Raw genomic sequence first — 21,884 nt, forward strand, 5'->3', positions numbered from 1 at the left:
GAAAAGGCCTAAAGATACTCCAATTTCTCTGAAGTTTCTGATGCTTCCGTGTAGCATCTCTCAGCTCAGCCAAATCCTGCATCATCACAAAACAATCAGGAGATCTCACTTCTCCCCCAGTGACCTCAGTGCTGTCCTCAATCCACACACTGGCTAGGGCTCCAGCAGTTTTTAAGTGCTCTAGAAATGCCAACAAAGCTGTAGCCCCAATTTTGTCTCTTTTTTCAAGGACAGAAGGAAAGAAAGAGTGTGGTTAAGCCAACAGAGCATGGAGCTCCGGAGATGTGCATTCAGCACACAGCTCTGCTTCTGAGAATGAGGATTAGTTATTTAGCAGCCCTGCTGATCAGCAGCCCAAGCCTGCCTGGTGCCCAGCCGTTTGCATCGTGGGGCAAACCACCTAATCCCCCCCACTCACTCTGTGCACACTGGCAGGAGCGCCCAAAGCGCAGAGCCAGGGAAGAGCAGCTTCTGGCCTACTAAAAACAAAGACATGGCTCGCCACAAATCTGTCGTTGTTTGGGTAGCCTGAAAGCGTCTGTCTTTTGCAGCGTCTCGGCACAAGGCACAACGAGAGAGCAGGTCCCTGCAAGGAGCAATTCACTTCTGAACTGCTGGGTTGCCAGCCACAGTTCAGAGCAGGCGGCAGCAGCTCTACCCCAGCACCGTGCTGAATGGGATCCTGAGTGCAAGACAGAGCCGTCTCAGACCCTGCTGCAAATCACAGTGTCCTCCTACGCCAGCCAGCAACTGCCAAAGCAGAGCTCTGGCTGCTTTTAACTTTGGAGGGCTACAGACTCCAGACCATGCTGCTGTCTTTCTATGTAACTATCTTGCCTAGATACTTTGTGCCTGTTTTACACGTGTACTGTCAACTCCTGCAGCTTCTTCTCCCTTCTCTGAAACAAAATATCTCTCAAAGAAAAACCTATTGAGAAAAAACAGCCTTTCCCCATTTTCTATTTTTCTCCTAGTCTGAGCCTCAGAGCCAGGCTGAAAGCATTATACCTCATTAAAAATAAAAGACACAAGCCTTTTGCATCCATCTGAACATGTGGCAGGCAGGTAAGTCACCCAGAGCAATCCGGTAAAAGGATCCTACCCGGAGGACAGAAGGACGCCTTCGTCTCCAACGCGAAGGCCGGCGACAGCCCAGGCAGGCGGATGCTGTCGGCTCTCCAGGGGCGCTCCCCGGATGATTACTCACCTCGCTCCAGCCTGCCGAAGCAGTCCTAGCCGAGGCTCTGCTCCCGCGGCAGGCTCTGGCCTGGGGAAAGGGCCCACACACAGGGTCTCCGCCTACCCAGAAAGATTTTTTTCCTTTCTCCCCCCCCTCCCCCCCCTTTCCAACACCACCTCTATATATACCGCAAAGGAGGCCTGTTTTTATCTGCCTGCTGAATGGCAGCCAGACAGCTTTCGGCCAACCCAAACACACGAGTCTCTCCCTGTGCACCAAAGGTCTGAGCCAAAGCCAAATGCAAACAAGGAGAGCCTTGCAACGACTGCTGTGAGGAGGTGTGACCACGCTCACAGGCCTGCTTCACTTCGGCTGCACAGTTGACTAACCAGCTTCAGCAGGAGAAGGAGCAGGTCACAAGGAAAAAAAAAATCATCTAGTACCGTCATTCCAACTAATTGCTTAAGTTGACTATACAGATCTCATTTTCCACACCAATAGCCAAATTAATTCTGGGAAGAAGTTACACTGGTGGTGCTGGCCAAAAAATAAAATAAAACAAAACTTTCTTATACCCCCTTCCCCTGAGAAAATAAAGAGTTACTGACATTTTTGTAAGACAAGCTGCCACTTCCAACCAGCATCATTACCCAGCACATATACATTTCCCATCTCCAATGGTCTGGAAGTATTTATGACCAAATAATTGAGAATTTGCAAGATTCACTGCTTATTCTTTTAAAATGCCCCAAAATTCAAATCCAGCCTTTTTACATTTGTAGTTACTGCTCTACCACCAGCCCATTCTTCCTCTTGGAAAACAACAGAGTTCTCCTCCAAAGAGAGAGGACTGAGGGCACCATCCTGAAACTCCGGTTAGACAGTCACACCAGCTCACATCAGATTTCCACCCAGTTCAAAGAACTTCTCTCAGTCAGCACAGCACATATTTTCTCTGATGACAGGGTAGCCTCAAAAGCTTAATTCAAAACTTTCCATCTGTTTCTAAGACGAGTATGATCTCTCTCAGATGTGATTTCTCTTCCTGATTTGGATCTTTCTGATTTTGATTTCTGCATGCAGTTCACTACTGACATGTGAAAGTGAGAGAGTCGGTCACTTTTCCAGCCCAGATGTGTGTGTCCTTACCAAGGCTTCCACAAACAACATGCAGATTATTCCTCGATTCATTTCGAATTGCTCAGTATTAGTTTGGCCAAGTACTCCTGAAAATAGGTGAGCTATGAAAACAAACCTTTGTCCTGCAAGCAAGGCTAAAACTACGCTATGGCAGCGGACGATGATGATGCTTAGGAAGAAGATGCAATGTTACTTCTGCTCTTGCCAAGATGAGAAACAACAGGTTCAAGGAGCAAGGTCCAGGGACGAGCTTGGCCAGGTCCCAGGAGAGGAGATGAACAAAGTACAGTGAGGATGGGGAAGAACAAACACCCCTGAACTAGGCGGTTTTGCAGAGGGAAGGCAGGCCATCCTCTGCAGCATGGACAAGATGCTCCCTGAGAGCCTGTCCCTGCCTCAAGGATCCCACAGTCAAACCTGGAAACATGTGCCAGAGGAACACAGCCAGGAAAGACCCTATCACTTCTGCCTGCAGGCACAAAGCCTGAGTGACTCACCTCCAAACAGGAACCCCGGACTGTTCTCCTTTGACCTCACACACCGACAGTTCCCAAATAGTTTACTTCCACTCCTCCCATGAAGACCCACTTTTTCTTCTCTGCCCAAGCACTTCCGTACATTGGTTGCACCCCTTCTGCCTTCTAACTTTTCCCCTCCAGCTATGAAGAACGCTAAATTATCCTCAAGAACGTTCTGTCCTACTCTGGCCATTCCTTGGCCTGCAGCTTCTTTCCAAGTCCTGGAAGAGCCCAGGAGAGCACAGTGAGTGCGTGTGGCCTCCCCAGCCCTGGGCTGTGGCTACTGCCAATTAGAGCAGTGCAAATCGCTACCAAGTGCCTCACTGCTGTTCTCCTTACTTCTGAAATGAGATCTAGGGTCCTACAGAGAAATCCCTTCCCAGATCCAGCTGTGTGGACAGGATAGGAATCATCACATGAACTGCTCCCGATGCAGAGCGCAGGGGAGAAGCAGCCAGGACACTGCGACCGCTTTCACCAACGCAGCTGGATCCCACAGACCGAGAGGGCATTTCAACAGTGCTGGCGTAGGGATGATACTGAACACTCAGCAAAACAAAATCAGCTCGAGAACAGTGCCAAAGAGCCAGGCTATCAGAGAGTCCAATCAAGAACAACCCCCTCATTTGCCAAGACCACCCAACTATATTCTGAGCCATTCAGAACATGGTCTGAGGAGCCATCAGCCAAAAATGTGTCAAGAAACCTCCTCATTTCACCCTCCTTCCAGAATTCCCGACATTCCGGGTGCCGAGGTCCCTGTACAACACAAATAGCTCACAGGATTTTCGACATCAACATCTGACAAACAGCCCTCTCTTCCCCATCAGTCTTGCCTTGTTTAGTACAGTAATTTTTAACGTGCCAGATCTCCGGTGGGGCAGCACATTTTATTGTTAGCCTACATGGTAAAAATAAAATCTGATTGCAAGAAATTGCTTGGCTTCAATTATAACATCAGTGTGAATTACAAGTGCAACAGTAATTGCAGGGAGGGAAGGCAGAGCGACAGTGATGAGGATGCATACTAAGTTTTGGTGAGCAAGCTGACTTTTTATAGCCTGTCCTCTCAGAAGAGAGGGCAGTATTTTTCTTTCCTTGACAGCAATTGCCAAAGTCCCAGACAAGTGGGCCAGCACAGCTCACAACGCTCTGCCTGGAGGCATCTCCTGGAGAAGAGGCATCCAGTATGCTCCCAGTCCCGTGAGACTTTCCCTGATGCTGATACGGCTCTGAACAGTGCACTCCCTCCACTTGTAGCGAAGCTCATCCCGACGCATCCACTGAACTGTTCAGAGCATGTACCGCCATCCCCACCTCCCTGTGCAACTAAATTACAGCAGAAAGCTGGAGGCACAAAACCTTGTTCCTGCCCCAGAGCCCCCCTCCACTGGCTCAGGAGCTGGCAGGGCAGGCCAGAGCTGTGGGAGGGCTCTTGCCATCCTGCAGCCCTCGCACGGGCTTCTGTGCCGTAACGACAGGCAGCTCTGCAAGTACCAACAAGCACCTCCCCATTTTTCCCTTCCCAGGGCTGCTCCGAGGGATAAGCATCAGATGCTGGGGGGCAGCCACCCGGCCCTGGGGAAGAGCGAGGCTGCTTGCCAAGGACTCTCCAGCTTAGCACTGAAAGGTGTGCCTCTATCTGGAAGCCTCTGGGGGAAAATAAGTCACGACAGGCTCTTTCCCATTTCCTCACTGCAGCCCGCAAGGTCTGGTGGGTTCCTTTGGAGTTATTTTGGCTTGGTTTCTCCACACAAGAAACTGTGGAGCTGCCTAACCTGTTTTTATCAAAAGGACTTGACAAACAGACTTCAGAGGCAGCTTGCAAGGAGAATAAGATGACAGGCATGATCCAAATCCCAGGGAAGCCAACAATCCCTGCTGAATTCAGTCGGCTGTGGAGGAGAGGCAGGAATTTCTATCTTTGCTGGATCCAGCTCTCACTTCTCCCCCCGTGGCACAGGGGAGCCTAAGCTCAGAGGGAAGGACTATTTGAGGTTTTTTACTTTGCCTGGAGCACAGCTCAGAGCTGCTTCGGCACTGCTCTAGAGCGAACCCTGTTCCCAGGAAGCACAGCACTGTCCCTAAACCAAGGGCTAGGAGGCCCAGCAGCGCTTCTTCCTGGCGTGAACGCTCCAGTATTTGACCACGTAAGGCTTCCTTTTTCGCTTACCCATTTACTCTGCCGAACCACGACAACTTCTTTTGAATGCCTTGAATGCACCTCCTGTGGACAACGTGAAGAAGGAGGCATCTCAGGGAGACACGGCACGGCATGCATACACTCTGCGCCCTCACAGATGTTCCATCTTTTTCTCCATTCCTTTATCATGTTCATGCACACAGAGCAAAACAAAACAGAGCACTGCCAATGTAATGAGGATGAAACCAAGATGAGTGCTAAAGAATAGCGAACTGAAACTGTCTAGAGGTAGCCGCTTAGCACAACTTACATAAAACTTGCTTAGCATGAGGAGCTAAATTTGCTGAAGCCTTAGGTCGCACTTAGATAAAATAATGAACTTTTACTCAGTCCAGTAAGAAAAGGGCCTCAGAGCTGGTTCCAGCTGGGAAGATAAGGAAGTCTCACACTCCGAAAGGGAGGACGTCAAGGCTTTGAAATAAGACCAGTGCAGGGCATTAGGACCTTGAGGGACAAAGCCTTACCTCTCTGCTGGGGCAGTGTTAATTGTTATGATTTAGAATCACCTCCTCCTTCTCAGGACCTTGAGACACAACAGTAAGACCCAACAAGAAATGAAGGTACAACCGTCAGCAGAAACCGCAACAGTAAAGATAAGGGAGAAAAACAGCCTGCCTAGGAACAACGATGAGACCCAATAAGGAGCAGGAGACCCCAGACCTAAAAATTACTATTGGTCTGAACTACCGCGTGAGGGGTGGGAAACTTAATTTGGAAAAAGCTATAATTGCCCAGGGATTTCTTTGTTTGGGGTCCCTCTTCGGAGGCACCCAGCTCGAGCTGTAACCACTGCAAGCGCGTCATTAAAATTTAATTATTTAATTTGCTTTGATTTGGCTCTGAACTTTCCTGCGGGAACCTAAGGTTGGGCCCTATTATGGTGGCCGACAAGCCTAATTTCCATAACATGAGGAACAACTATATGTACTTAAAGCTGAACATCAGGAAGTTCACGGACAAGGTCTTAAGAAGTTATCTCCAGAAATAATTAAAACAGGACAGGAGTGAACGCTGGGGAAGGGAGAACATCAGACTGGCAGGAGTATAACCTACATCAGGGCATCTCAAAGCGGTGATCTGGAACAAGCTTAGGGCTACTCCTATGCCTACGCATTGCTAAATGGAAGGTGTGTTCCTCAGCTAGACTGAGGGTGTAGAACTCAGACTGCTCCCGTAGGTGAAAGGCTAAGGAACAACATGCTACAGCCACCCCAGCTCCAGGGTACTTGTAATTCCTAAGAATAAAAGCACTGTTCGAGATTAGACTCTGTTCCTGTCAAAGACCATGGCAGCAATGAGAATTTAGCTATTGATGCTAGGAGAAAATGAACAAGCCAAGAACCTGACTATTACAGAGACAGCTGTGAAAGCATGCATTTCCACTTTCCTTCCCTGAAGAGGTCTCAGAGCTACTGAGGGCAAGTTTGTTGGAGCTAAGATTTTTTTTATAGCCATCTGTGCAGAATTTTCGGCCTAACAGTAGCTTTCTGTAAGCAAGAACAATGGTGTACATCAAAATGGTTAACAATCCAGCACATAATAACCAAAAAGCCAGTAGATGGCACTCAAGAATATGCAAGACTGTTCCGAAATTTGCAAACCCAATAAAACTTGCATCTGCAGTGCACAACAGCAACATGTACCTCATTACATGGATCTCTCACCAGTTGGGCTGAAATGAAGATGACCATCTTGGTAGTGCCCTCTAGGCACTACCATAACCTGAAGCACTAAGACTGCAATAGTTTTACACTCTTTTATAGACAGGATCCAGGAAGGAGAATTTGGACCCAGACCTGAGCTCTCTGGGAGCAGCTCGCGTCTCGGCTCAGCCACAGCTGGGCAGCCCCACCACTCCGTCTGTGCTCTCAGACAGCCAGCACTGCAGCACGCAGGAAAGCTGTGGGTAAGCGTGGCACACGGCCTGCCAAGACGGAACAGTCTCAATCTGGCATATTCAAAAGCGTTAAAATGTCTCCTAAACATTGTTAAAAACGGCAACAAACCGCCCCTCCCATATGAGCTCAGTTAGAACAATGCCATCCTCCTGCCTGGATCCCAGGCTCCGGCGAGTCCTATCAGTGTGTGAACGGACACCCACTCGGATGTCAGGCAGCTCTGTAAAGCACATTGATACGATCCTGGTTTCTGAGTGGACTGTCTTTTGTCCTAAGATATCTACGTGCCGCGGCTGTGCAGGTTTCGAAAGTCATTAATGCTAGTAATGCTCAGCAGCCTCAACTCGGATCTGTCCAGAAATACTAGCAAGGTAGATTTCAAAACTGCAAGGTTTTAAAAGAAGTAACAGGTTAGTTTGATTTCTGTTTTTTTCATCCTTTATAATGCACTTGGGCTCCCTCTTAAAGCACTTCCTCACAAGCCCTCCATGAAGGCTAAAAGCTGCCTTTTTCCATACAAAAACTGAGACCCTTAGAAATTACGCAATCCCACAGACGTCAATCTGTAAGAAAAAAATCAGGCTACCCTGAGACTATCAAAGAAACTGTTAGCATTGGCAATGCTGGGCCTTGCAGCAAAAGATACCGACAGCTCTCCCTGTCACAGCGATTTCCTAGTATTTGTTGCGTTGTTTTCCTAACCCAAACCAGATTACCCTAGGTGGGAAGGAACAGGAAGGTGCTGACTGCGGTGAGAAGCCTGCTGGTTAAGAAGCATCATTTAATGATGTATTCCCAACTTTTATGAAGAGACATGGTCAGCAGTTTCCTGCCAACTGCACTGTGGAAGAACATGCAACATTTACAGTCCGAAGGAGGCAGAACTACAGCCATATCCATAGCCCTGGCTGGCTGCAAGGACTCCTTCACAGGAGTTCATATGCATAAATATACACCACTGTGCCCAGCAACTGCTGCTTGAACCAAAGCGATGACTTCAGTCTTATTCATTCCTGGGGACCTGGCGTTCCCAGCCCAGACCATGGACCCACCACATTACTCCCCGTTTTCTGCCTCCGCTTACAGAGGGGTGCTCCCATCCTGCCCAACCTGCTCCATTGCCCCTCCGTCTGGTCATGGCTGGCTGTGCCGACGAGAGCCGGTGGGAAAGACTGCCCTGCGGGCCGCAGAGAACCGTGGTCTCTCCTCTTCAGCGCTCTCCAAAAAGGGCACTGAGCAAGAGGAGTCCCGAGCAGTGCGAAAGCAGGCAGAAAAAAAGAAACCTGAAGAGGAATCTCAGGGCGCCAGCTCTCTGGGGTCACAGCTACACAGTGCTCTGTGCTTTGCATGTTGCCTGCTGGGGAGCAAACACCACCAAACCTCCCGGCCGTGCCCAGCAAACCTATGGGTGTGACTTGGGAGCACACAAGACTCCAAGCACGTTTCCTCACCAGTTCCTACCACTTTCCAAGGCTGGGAAGCCCAGGTGCTGAGATGTCCCAGAATGGCAGCTGTCAGCCAAGAAACAGCATGGACACGAAGAGTAAAACACCAAGAGGAAGAAGAGACCGCGTATCCCAAGCTGCCCGGCTCTGGATAGGAAGGGAAAGGGGAAACAACAGCACCTTCTCTATATCCCCCAGCTCTGCACCCGACCAGAGGCCAGGCTGGAAAACAAGCTGAGAGGGCTCCCACTGAGTGCAGGAGAGCTGGTAGAGCAGGGGACATTTCAAGGGCACAGTGCTGGCATGATGGGCCAGGACTGGTACACGGCCGTCCCTTGGGCAAACCCTAAGGCTGCTTGATGGCTCACACACAGCAACTGCTGTACTCCCGATCAAGGCAGCTCATGGAAAATTTTGACATGAGTAATTTTATTGCTGTTGTTCAGTCTGGACCGGGACCAAACTCCAGGGAGGTACCAGGATGGCCCCAAAAGCCTGCATTTTAACCAATTTAACTGTACATCCTTCAAAGGGGAACTGACTTCCCCCACCGCTCTCTGGGCTATCTTGGTGGCATCACCCACAACACTACTGCGGATCCTTTCCACAACCCCAACTCTGTGGTTTCACATGGGGCATGAAAAGCTGTAGCACTGGTCTCTAGGTGTTTGTGCAGGAGGCAACGGGAACAGAAGAGTACAGATAATCCCGAGTAAACAACCAACGAAGCCTTTGCTTGGCAGCATTTTTCCATTGTCTATTCTGTGCAGCTGGATGAATGTCAATAAATTACCAATGGAAATGAGTCCTGCTGAGCACGCAGTTTGGCTAGAACAGCTGTTTTCTAGGTGGCACGGTGGCATTTCAGCTTAGCGTGCAGCGGTGAATCAGTGATTACCAAGTTGACTGAGGCAGAAAAGGAAGAGAAGAAAGCATGAAGAAGAGGAGGGCTCCCGCACGGCACCAGGGGAAGGGGGGGGGAAGAATCCCATCTCTGTCTGAGCCATGAGTTCACCTAGGAGTGGATGTCTCAGGGGAGGAGGAAGTAAAAAGCCAGCAAGGCTCTGATGAGTCATGGGAAGCTGTCCGCTTCCTTCCAAACACCCGGAGGTTACACCCAACACTGGTGCTGGCACTGGGGAGCCACCGTCCGCACACTTGCTCCTGCAGCTTACCGAGGGCAAAGAGGGACAAAGCGACTCGATGACTTGCATAAGAGCACTGGGAAGCTTCCATCATAAGATCACTGGGAAGTCCCAGACAGACTTGGAAAGAAGAAGCAAGCAGGGATGCAACAAGGGCTGCAGCTCTTACCCGCATCTGTCAGATCCGTGCATCTCCGTATCCCCCACCATTGCATCCTTACCACCCAGACAACTTCTCAGCCGCATCCAACCCTGCCCTCACGCTGCACGGCCTTCCTCCGCAGCACACACGGTCCTCTCCAAACACTCACTCACAGCCACCACCCCCAGAAAGGATGTCCTTAAGGCTGGTCTGAATAGGAAAGGAGATGCAGAAAGTTGGGGAGGGCAGAGGACAATCTCGTTCGACCTTTTTCCTTCCGACACAATTTTACTGTTTTGCTCTTCTCACAAAGGGTGAAGCAAGGTGCGTTTGCTAACTTAAACAACAGAAACCCTGCTTTTGTCTACCCCAAGACACTGATGGAGGGACCTCAGACACAACTCTCCACTGTGACAGCAATCTACAAGTTACTTTTGTCCAATATATGAGTTCTCCTGCATTTCTGCAAGAGATCTTGTATTTTCACCTTGCTCGATGTCTCTGAGGGAGGCAGACCACTCTGGCAGCCAGCTGTGAAAACGGCATGCCATGTCTGTCTGGCCTAGAAGAGCTGGAGCCACCACACTTGCTCCCTGCTTAAACAGCCCTTGTAAAATCACCCAGCAGACTCCTGTAAAAACTAAGTGGTCTGCTCTAGGGCAACTGTTAAAAATAATGATTTCAAGAAGTGGGAGGCTTGCTATCTGAGAAAGAAAAGGATTTTTTAAGTTACAAAGACTTCGAGATCTGTTTATTATTTAACATCCGTTTAATTTCAACTGGGGGGGGGGGGGGGGGAAAGCCTTGAAGGATAAGGGGCTAAAATTGGCAATTCAGTCCTCCAGCTCCAGCCTTAAGGAGTTCCATAATTAAGAAGCAGTGAAATCAGAGATGATTTCAAAGCGTCTTTTCAGAAAGGCAAAACATGTAGAAAGAAGGACCACCTGCCTGCATGCTACAGGACCTAAAAGGGTTGAAATTAGACCGCAGATTGTGTGTCCTGGCCACACGGCTCACACAGGCTCCCACGGTCTCCCCCACCGTCAGGCTACAGCCAAGGTAAACTATGAAACCAGTGTGAACATGACCAGGAGTAGGAGGGAGGAAGAAGTAAATGGTAGCACTCAAAAGAGGGAAATTAAGCAAAACAAAACAGTCCCCAAATGTTTTCTGATATCAAGGATGCTCGTAAGTGGTTTGTGCAGAATAGGCAGCTAGTCCAAATGCCAGGTTTCAACCAGAGACCCAGGAATAATTTCCCAATTAAAAAAAAAATTCTCAGAAGATGGTACTTGACATACCTGTTATTTCTAGACTATAAATGAGCTATTTAGGCTATTTCTAAGAGCATAAGAGAAAGAGAATATGAAAAGCTGAACCTAAGAAAAGTAGATTTAGGAACTCCTCAAACACGGTATAATAAATAAGCCTGATTTCTCAGGTGTTTGGCTGATTGGCTGTTTTTTGAGGTTAACCTACAATACTATTGATTACCACATAACGATCTGAGTTTGCTGTCAGGTGAGTTCATTGCAGCATAGGGCACCCCCCCTCCCCCCCCAAATTTAGGCAGCTTAGCACAAAGCAGCCCTGGTCCATGAAATTCTCCATTCACTCAAAAGCACCGTGAAGTTGCTCTTTACCAAGGAAATTCTACGAGCTGCGAGTAGCATTTGAGCTTTTATCCTCTTGGCCACCCACACATACATGATGAGATCTAAAACTCTGCCCAGTCAAGGATGACAGCTAACACCCACCATCTGTCAGTCCCGCAAACCCCCCAAAAACTTGAATGATACTGCAGTGCATTTATGTAGCTCTTCTTTCAGCATCAGTCTTCCTTGGAAAAAAAAGGACCTCACGGGAGGATCGAAGTAAAGACGCTACATTTCGTTTTCTCTTTCCCAGGCCCAATCTTCACTTTTCCATAGCTAGCAAGAAGACAGACACAGTAAGCCACTCGATCTCAACAAGCCCAGCTGGGCTTCCCTGTTTTCTCCTTGCTGGAGTCTTACAGCTCTTTCTAGACTTTCAAATCTTCTCTAGCTAGAAGATGAACCACCCTCCCAAAGAGACAAAGGACAGAGCGATTTTCTAATCCCAACCAAAGCCGAGAAGCGTAGCATTTATAAAACAGCAAGAAGGAGAGAAGAGAGAAATACCAAACAGCTATTAGACTTTTTAAAAGAAATATCAGCTGCTTCGCGCTGCTTTTAACTAGAAAATGACTGATGTAAGTAGAAAAAGAGTGTCTTCTGTTTCTACAGCAACTGCATGCCCGGCGCTGTGCTCACAATGGCACCTGAAGAGCGATCATATCGGCACGGAACAAAAGCCGCCGAGGTTTCTGAGCAAACCGCAGGCGTTATTTGCCCGTCTGAACTCTCAAAAGCATCCAGCCAACTCGGGCTCTAGAAAGCAGGCAACTCATACAATAAAATACCTCAAAATGAACAGAACCGCGGCCCCTCCACCCCCAAAGCCGGACTGGGCTCCGCAGCGCCGTCCCCCGAGGGAAGGGGGAGGGGGGGCTCGGCTGCCTCGCCCGTCCCGGCGGCGGGGGATGGCCGCTCTCCACGCCCCCACCGCGGCACCGAGACGCGGCAGCAGGCGCCGAGGCAGGCCGCCCCCAGCCCCCCCCACCCCCCCCCCCCCGGCCGCGGCCGCGGCGCCGGACTCACCCCAGAGCAGGGTGAGGAGCTGGGCCCGCGGGACGAGGCTCAGCGCGTACACGGCGCCCAGGTGCAGCAGGCCCATCAGCACCACGTTGCGCCACACGATGGCCTGCCCGCAGCCCGCCGCGCTCGCCTCGCCGCTCGGCGCCCGCCGGCCCCCGGCCATCTCCCCGGTGCGGAGCGCGGCGGGGTGCCTAGGGGCGGCGGCGCCCGCGCAGCGCGGCCCGGGGGCGCCTAGGGGCGGCCGGCCCGCAGCGCCGCATCTGTTGCTGCCGCCGCCGCCTCCATGGAGCTCCCGCGCCGCCGGCTGCGCCCCGCACCGCGGCGGGCTGGCGGGGGCGGCCGCGGGCCCTGCATAGCGACAGCCAATGAGCGCCGCCGCGGCGCCTCGGCGGCCCCCGCCCCGGTGCCGCCCCAACGGCCTCCGGCACTCGCAGCGCCGGCGGGGGGGAGCAACGGCCTGCGCGGGGCTCCCCAACGGCCGCCGGGGGGGGGGGGGGGAACCGCCTCGCGGGGCTCCCCAACGGCCGCCGGGGTGGGGTGGGGGGGGAACCGCCTCGCGGGGCTCCCCAACGGCTGCCCGGCGCTCGCGCCTGGGGGCGGGGGGGGGGAGGGGGAACCGCCTCGCGGGGCTCCCCAACGGCTGCCCGGCGCTCGCGCCTGGGGGCGGGGGGGGGGAGGGGGAACCGCCTCGCGGGGCTCCCCAACGGCTTGCTCCAAGAGAGCCTTCCCTGTTCGGCCGCCGCGAGCCAGGCTCTTCCTCCAGTGCGGCGTTCCTGCTGCACCAGAAAGAGCAGCTGGCTTTGCCAGGCAACCTTTTCTCTTCGTGTGCAAGGGGCCTCTGGGATCTTTCCCTTCCCATGGCTTGGGAAGGATGGCCTCACTCAGAGGGGTTTCTTTTCTAGGGGGCTGCCTGGCAGGCGTGGGGTTTATTGTGCAGGTTTCTCATGCTGCTCTGGGGGTGATTTCAGGGAGGGCTGTTTTTGTATACAGGCTCCAGTTCGCGAGGTCCTAAATGTGTGCTTATCCTTCAGCAAATTTATAGTCCCGGTGAAGTGCAGCTACAATCCAAAGTAAAAGTTATACCCAGCTTGGGCTCCTCCCACACGTCTTTCTGCTGTAGCTAGTGGATGTGAAAGAGGCACTGGCACTCCCCCCTTCCAAAGTTTACTCGTGTCTTTTAGGTGAAATTAGTCCCAACAGATTCAGATTTGAGTCAGCCCATTTAAGAGAGAACGGAGATGTAGAAAAATACCAATTCAGGCTTTGCACTCTCTATTCAAAAGGTACGGATCTTTATCCCTCCCTTCCTATCTATGGCCTTTTAGGTAACTTTGCTTGCAGAAATGCAAAGAACTCCCTTGACGACTGTTACTGCTGGAGTGAGAGTTTGACAGAGGGGAGGTCAGTACTTTCAGAGAGAGCTGAATTTCAAATAAATTTGATCTTGGAAGCACACGGAACCCAATTAAAAAATGCCACTGGTTACAGGCAGGAACAGATATTCCAGAACCAGTTAATAAAGTTTATTTGTCTGGACGTAACAAGGGAGCCATTAGAGCAGTGAAAGGAACAGTAAGCTTTCTATCAGCAATGCGCACCCAATTTAAAAGCTTTCTGTGCTTTTTGTTCATTCCATCCCACAATGGATGGACTGTTATTTTCGTTTTCAGATGTGGCTAGGTTTAATTTCCCATCTATGCATAACACACTTCCACAGCCCGTGTTTCTCGCTGCAGCCATGCCCTCATTCTTTGCTCTGGGTCCCTCATTATAAGCTGCTGTGCAAATTGAAGGATCCTATGTCATTCTATATCCCAGAATGGGATTTGTTAATACTGAGTTCACAAATGCCAAAAGGATGACCCAGATTCGCAGAGAAACAGAAGGGAGAAAGTAGTTCACTGTTACTAGTGCATCATTTTACCTGCTGTTGAGTGTGCGAGAGAAAGGCAGAAAGATAAAGGTATCTTACACAGACAGTGTACGGTGGTCATTCGTTAAAGTAAGGTGTTGAGTCCAGATAAAACATTTGCCTGCAACAGATGTTTTTTGTTTTTGAACGTTTCTGCTAGGATAAAAGGAATGGGGGGAGCTGTACAAGTGTGTAGGAAACACTCAGGGTCTCTCGCTCCTTGACAGGATCTCTTCATGCTGGCCGAGACTAGTTCCTCGCTGGTTTATAGTGCATGTTGTCTTTCATTAACTGTGCCAGGACCATAGAAGGAAGTGATTTAGCTTGCACTGTGCTTTTCTTTTCCGAATTCCTTGGGGGGCTTAGAGTTTCAGGAGGTTTAAGGTCAGCTTTGAGGCTAAGATCAAGTATACCTCATATCAACTTATTATGTGATACTTGCCTTCCTTTTAGGACTCTACCATATGATGTTGGGGGCAAGCAGGAAGGAGGGCTCAGTCATTTAATGAGTTTTCCATCTCTCAGCTGCTGAGAGCAGAAATAAACCCTCATCCCTTACACACTAGTCATGTCGTGACTGCTGCTGTGCTACAAAAACAGGATGGGTGACTATCTTGCTGTCAAATACGGGTGTAAACTGCACCGATGTAAATTCATCCCTGCACTCCTGCAGAGCCTCCGTGGCTCGCGTAGGTAGGCTGCTGCGAGTATCTTAATGGAGGAGGGTCAGGACTTGAAGCAAGAGAAATGGGAGTACTACCAGGCAGAAATGAAACACAGCGACCGGAGAGCCAAGTCTGTTTGAAAAGGCTGGATGAAAGCATTCGTCCTGACCTGGAGTCTGCATGCTATTAAAGCACGACTCAAGATAGATGTTAGTGTTCTGTATTCACACAGAAGTGTTTGGCAATGAGACCTAGCGACTACAGTCTATAAACACTCCTGCCACACTGGCAAGAAGCAAACCCAAATGGAAATTACATTAAAAGATCACCAACTAGCTGGACTCACTGCTGAATTAAAGGCTGCTGTGCAAGTGTGAAGGCTCCCTCTCCCACCAGTATTCATTATTCTGATATTTTTGCACACCGTACTGTAAATTTTCATACCATACTTTTACCTCCAGTTCATACCAGTTTGCTTACGCGGTAGCCAGCACAGCACCAGAATGAGATGAACACAGATGCACAACATAACAAATGCTCTGCCGGGGCTGGATGTCCTTTAGGTGCAGGGAGCAAGTGCTGATGCTGCTGTGATGTTCTTGGGCATCTTCTGTGAAGGAGCTGAACTCTGCGTTCCTGCCCTAGCAAAGGCAGTCAGGCCTATCAAGCTGGTGAAAGCAAAACTGAAAGGGTGAGGTCACCTTTTATCTGGCCAACCTGTGACAAGAGGGGTCCCTGTTGCTCACAGAGCTGCTCGTCCTGCTGGAAGAGCAGATGAAGCCCACGCCAGACCAAAGTCACTGTTTAGAGAGCTTAATTTCGCAGGTCAAATCCCCACTCCCTCATAAAAGCAGCGAGTCACCATTTCCCTAACCACTGAAATCAGCACTCAGGCAACAGAGCTTCAGCAAGACCTTCAGAATTTGCCCACGCTCGCTGCAGCGATGTGAACAGCAGCGTGCTTTGGGCGGCGATGCAGTGAAAACACGTTCTGTCTTTCACAAAGCTACCTAAGTCACGTCATTAGGACTCTATGAAACAGATGACGATCAGGACCACTGGGCTAAAGTCTTGCTGATAGCAAGAGATGCGAAGAAGAGCTTTTGCAAATCTGATTCCTAGCTCACGCAGCAATAAACAATCCTGGAAAACATTCAGTGAACCAGAATCACCTAGGGAAGAAACCTGAGGAGCTACAACCAGAACAACAACAAACACAGAAGGAGATTTTTCTCAGTAAATACTCCAGAGTTCATATTTTTAAAAGTGAAGAGAATGTGAGTCTGGATAAAAAAAAATGCTCCAGTGTGATTTAGAAGTTTGGAATATGAGCTGCTTGGGTCTGTCTGCTGCATTTAATGGTAAAGCTTTTAGTGACTGCACACACTTTGGAATTGAGAACTCAAGTCAGTATTTGTAGAGAAAAGTTACAGCCTCCCTCTCCTCTGCACATCATGTATTTGCTGGCAATTCCAACAGGACTTTCTGCTCTTTTGTGTGTCTGTCTATCTGCTTACACAGTTTGGCCTCCTCTACCTCACGTAATTGCGGGGAGGAGGGCGGTTACAATTTATTAGCAGCATGGCTGTCTCTTGCTCTCGGCCAGCAGGACTACGTGTCAGATAAACAACAAAAGGACAAGTGAGAAAAAGACCCAAACGTTGCAGAGCTCCCTATTCCAATTGAAAACGTTGTGCTTTGCAGGGATCTGGCTCTTGTAGTAGAATTAGGTACTTTCTCACAGACCAAAGTGCACGTTATTTCTCTTTCTGAAGAGGCTAGCACAAGGCGAGCCCCTTAAACCTGTGACCGGCCCATCCCTAGCTCGCTGTATTCTGCACGGCAGCGCACAGGAGTGCAGTAGTGGTTATGAAGGTGTTGCCTATCCCGCCAAACCGCCTTACTGCAAAAGAACACAGCCGGTGGGCCCTAAAGCATCTTTGCCTTACTGAGTTCAAGTAGTGTGGGCCAGTATGCTCAGACTGAGGCTGCCTGGGGCTCAAAGGGCTTTGCAAGATCTTAGAGAAAGAATTTTACAATTTTTTTGTGTCATAGGGTTCAAGAAACAACAGAAACAGAGCTCTAACATTGCGCAACTCAAAATGTTATTTTTCCTTCCTTACATATTTGACATGCAAGTTTTACCCCCTTTGGCCTTCAGAAAGCCGCACAAAGGAATTCAAAGGGAGGCTCTTTCGAAAAGCTCAAGCACCACTACCGCAGGGAATGCAGACAGACACCCAGCTCACCTCAGAGCGAAACAGCTCCCTGGGAGCTGGGCTGACGCTTTCTTGCTAACATGCAATTGTTACGAAAACAGACCCTGGGGAGAGCAACTTCATGAGTGATATTGGTGCAGAGCACATTAGTGTGGTGTGCTAATTAATAACTAACTACGCCTCCTGAGGCAAGTGAATCAGCGGAGAGTATATAATTAAATGCAAGATCGTTTTGGATGTATTTTAAACATTCTTCTAGAATTCTCCTCTTGGAAAAAAAGAAGGACAATGATGCGCAAATGCAGTGAATGGTTCACAGGAACACAGTGAGTATCATTTTAATGGTAACCGCTATTGTCACATTTCAGCACAGAGCTGCTTAAACTGTTTACAAGATCAGCCTCTCTTCTCCGCTCCTCTCTTCTCCTGTCTTCTCTCCAAAAATTAAGCAGTGACCCAAAGCATTGTTCAAATAAAGTCCTCAAGCGATAGAGGAGGAGACAAAGCCTACAAAATCATCAAAAGGACAAGAAATATGTGCTCGGTAGGTATGTATCCAAGTCCCTTCTAGTGTGCTGTGTGTTATTGGCAAAAAGATTGAGTGACAGATTTCCAAGAATGCTCTTTTGTGTTGCCAGGGTAGTTACAAACTTACAGATTAACTCAGCCTCTAACTTCCTTTCTAGGGTGCTCATGGACCAGTTCCCTAGCAATTAGACGCTCTTCCTGCTAATCTGCAGCCCTGAAGCTTGTGGGAATTTTAGTCAGTTTAGGCTCTTGAGCGAGGGTTGCATTAAATGTATATGTATGTTTTATCTATATCTATATCTATCTATTTATATATCTCATATATCCTGCTTGGCAATTCTATGACAGATAATAGACTTTTCTGTCTCTGATTTGCAGGTCCACCAGAGAGAAAATGGGAATAACCAAATTAGCCTACAATGAGTTAAAGCTAGAAGCTCAATCCTGTGCTTCCCCATTTAGAACCTGCCACGGTTAGACTGTTCTTGGTATCAGTATATTATTTATAAAATTCCTCAGTGTGGCGTGAGAGTGGCCTTGACTCTCGTTCCAGGCCCAGGGATTCAGCTCGGCACCAGGCATCCCGAAGGGACGCTCGGCATCGCCTTCGGTGGAAGCAGAACCAGGCCGCTGCAGAGGCGTTCAGCCTTGTAAGCCCGTTGTTGTGCCCTTTAGCTTTGGACGATGCCTGGCCCTACACCACCTGCCCCATCTTTGTTACCATGGTTCCGAATGGCTAACCTTCAGCACTGCAGAGCTGCGCGGGATCACAGAGACGGCGGAGGTTGATAGAGGAGGGATATAGCTGACCCGAGGGGCACCTTTTCCCCTCTCAGGCCTGACGGAGTTCTTGCCCAGGCTAATGACGTGGTGAAGTTTCTGCTGCTGAAGCAAAGGCCCAACATTGCATGGGGCATGGAGGAAGCGCGTGGGAGGCTGCAGGGGTTGCTGGGGAGGTTGGCAGGACTCCGGGGAGTCGTGCGACCGTTCTGCGTACTGCGTCTCTGCCATGCTTTCCAAAACGTGCCCCCCTCCCATCCAAATTGTTGAGGGAATCACTAGCTGCAGCGGAAAGAACCCCCTTCCTTCTCTCTCAATAGCCCAATCAGTGTAGCATATGCTCCCTTCTGGATAGAGGAAACATGGTTACTAAACAGTAACCCACATTCCCAATCTGTATGTTAGGGAACTACGTTATCTGAAAGGCACAACATGCAAAAAAAATCTGACATAAACACTGCACTGGCTAGAAATGCTGCAGTGATTAAAAGACAATCCTCCACATTCATTTCTAATGCTGACATTGGAATTCTGCCAGCTAAAACAAGGTAAATCCATTACAAGGATTTACAGGCAGAAAAAGGTTTTATTCGAGTATTTCTACTTTCTGTCTATAGCCAGCATACTCTGTGGCACTGCCCCAATTACATCCTCTTCTACTTAGCTAGGCGGCATGAGAAAACTCCATTAACACTGCCTTTGCCCACAAAATTTCCTACTGATGTTTTTGCCGGGATGGTGATCTCTGTGGTAGCAGGCTTCTCCTTACGTCAGCAGTCATCAGACAACACCCGTGCCGCCACAGATTACATGCTTAAAATTCCTTTCATCCCTTTTTGTTATTTTGCAGCTTTGGGGTGGGTTGCAAACAGTAGTTTGATTGGTGCTAATGCCACAGTATAAATCTCTTTTCCCTCAGTAAGATCAAAATTAGGCTATTTGGGGCCAAATTCTTTTACCAGTGTAAACTGGCAGAGCTTCACTAGCCTTCTGTAAACGAAGATGGTCATTTGCATTTACAGCATCAGATGGGTGGCTAATTGCTTGGCATTCCTTGAAGATACAAACAGACGGCAGCATAACTGATGAACTATTACTATTTGTCTCAGCTGCTCTCAGGATAGAAGTAGCAGATTTTCTCATCCATGCGTGTTTTGTACTTGGAAAGTGTAGCTCTCCGGGTCTGAGCTCTTGAGGACAGCCAAGCAGAGGGCAGCTTTACTTTCAGTGAGAAGAGCAAAATTATCCCAGTGCCGAGGTAGTGTCCAGGCCGGCAGTACAATGTCACAGTACCTAAAGACACTATCACCTCAAAACGAGGGTTTGCTTTTGTCCTGCCGGCTGACATAGGGACTTCCAGAGCTGCTGAATCTAGGGCATTGGGGCTGTAGCCAGTCTATAATCTCATGTGTTCATTTGTCAAGCTCCACAGGCAGATATTTATTCCTGCTGGGAAGGCTGCTCCACGATCTCTCTCATCTGGTGGTCTCCCTTCAAACCACTTCACTTTCTACCCTGAGTTTATTCAGGGCCAGTTCATATCTGATTTGTTCTTGTGCTAACACTGCTCTTCAGTTTCAGTTAGCTTGTGCATTTGTAGCCTTGTGCCTTTGCAGACAGATTCCTTCTTACTCTTATTTTCACTAGGTGAACAACCCAAGCTTATTTAGTCCCTTCCCATTAAGCAAACTCTTCATTTCCCAACATCTGGGTGCCTCTCTGAGCCTGTTCTCACTTGAGATCCCCTTTTACACAGATGGAAATCTCACCAGGGTTTGTGCAATGCCATTAAAGCTTCCTTGCCTTTTACAAAGACAAATCATGCCAAGCCATTCCTGACTGATACTCTCACATCTTACTGCTTCTGTTATTCACAACTGATGAACTAAAATTTACAGCAATGCTTTTGTTGGTAGTTCCTAAGCCCGTAACCATGCACACATACCACAGCTGCCCTCAAAGACTCCCCAGTTCTTCCTCTAAGACACAGCCAGGCTCTCACTGAAAATGTGCATCCCCCACACATCCTTTCAGAGTGTCACAACCCCGTTCCACTTCTTGTCCAAGACCACTCCTCAAAATGCTCAGCGAGATCCATGTGCAGCATCAAATCCTCAAGTCCCACACTGCCCTTTCTCCCAACCCCGTCCCTCTGCTGTGAACACCACTCCTCACCGCCTCTCAGCAGCCACTTCTGTCCTCGCCTCAGCTCATGCTAATCCCCATCCTCCCACTCTGCTGCTGATTTCCCAGGCAGCAGCTTACCAAGTATTCACTAGGAGCACGTAGACTCTCTCCCCTGCATTCCCTTTCTTTGCAGAGTAAGTTATGATAGAAACATCAGGCCAGCCTGCCATGTCTACTTTTGACCAAACTGAGGTCATTTCTTTCTGCTTTGGTGCAGCTCCTCTTTCCTCCTGTGTTCTCCATTATCAGGCATCATTGTTACTTTCAAAATTTGCAGAAAGGAATCGTGGAAGGAAATGGGGAGCTCACAGAGCTGTTATAATTCTCATCAGCGTAGAGACTTACTGTGAAATACTAGATAACATAGTACCAGAAACTAGTAGTTGGGCTGGTGACTTTAAAGTTTTTCCCATGGAGATGAGGTAATTCATTCTTTTCTTTGTTACTGGCTTCCAACAGCATTCATGTACTTCACCCTCCTGACGTGATTCAGCCAATACAATACCCTGCTGTGGTAAGGAGTTTTTATTAAGTGCTTGGACAGATAAAGCAGGATAACTTCAAAAGCTGAATGGCAAGAACAATACAGACTACTTGTATCACTGCTTAGAAATCTATAACCTGGATGAATGTTTACAACTGTTTTTTGAACTCTTGAAATAACGTCACTCCAAATCGATGCTTTACTTCCTCCTGTTATAAAAGCTGATGAGGTCAGCAAATTTTGGAAAGCAAATAAAATGAAGCCTGACTTTGTCAGAGGAATTTAACTACCTTGTCAGACAAATCTAAAACTTATGATCAGTTTAAGTAATGGAAATCTGCTATGATTTGCTGTGTTATTTATAATACCACTTTCAATATGCACTGCCAAATCCACATTCCTGCAGCCTGGGTACTTCAGGAAGCTTGCACGCAAAACTCTTCTCACAGACACTATTTCTTATGTTAAATGGAGGATTCCTCCAACTGCTGTTCTTCCTAGACATACTTGCCCTTCATGGTACACCGTTTCCGGTTTTTAAAAACTAACTCAAACTGTGGTGCAGAAAGACAGAAAGCTGTCCCAGGTGAGAAACTCGCCCAACCCAATTTGCTAATGGCCAGCAAAAAGCATGCTTGCAGCTTCACAGCACAGCATGTACTCGCAAGATAAGCAGCACAGCAGAGTTGGGAATGTCTAAATTCAGGGGACTGCAAATTTGCACTATGTTTACACACTAGCTATCTACCCTCTCTGTATG

At 48.9% G+C, this 21,884-nt stretch overlaps 1 protein-coding gene across 1 annotated transcript in view; it reads right to left on the minus strand.

Moving 5' to 3' along the window:
* Positions 1-12,700, minus strand: part of SCD5 (stearoyl-CoA desaturase 5) — a 38,437-nt gene extending 25,737 nt beyond the window's left edge. Inside the window, exon 1 of the mRNA XM_064510333.1 lies at positions 12,353-12,700. Within this exon, the coding sequence (XP_064366403.1) occupies positions 12,353-12,512 (160 nt within the window). The 5' untranslated portion in view covers positions 12,513-12,700. The remainder of the gene's footprint in view (positions 1-12,352) is intronic.
* Between the last annotated feature and the right edge of the window lie 9,184 nt (positions 12,701-21,884).

The sequence above is a fragment of the Dromaius novaehollandiae genome, chromosome 4, assembly GCF_036370855.1.
Source record: "Dromaius novaehollandiae isolate bDroNov1 chromosome 4, bDroNov1.hap1, whole genome shotgun sequence".
Lineage (NCBI taxonomy): Eukaryota > Metazoa > Chordata > Aves > Casuariiformes > Dromaiidae > Dromaius > Dromaius novaehollandiae.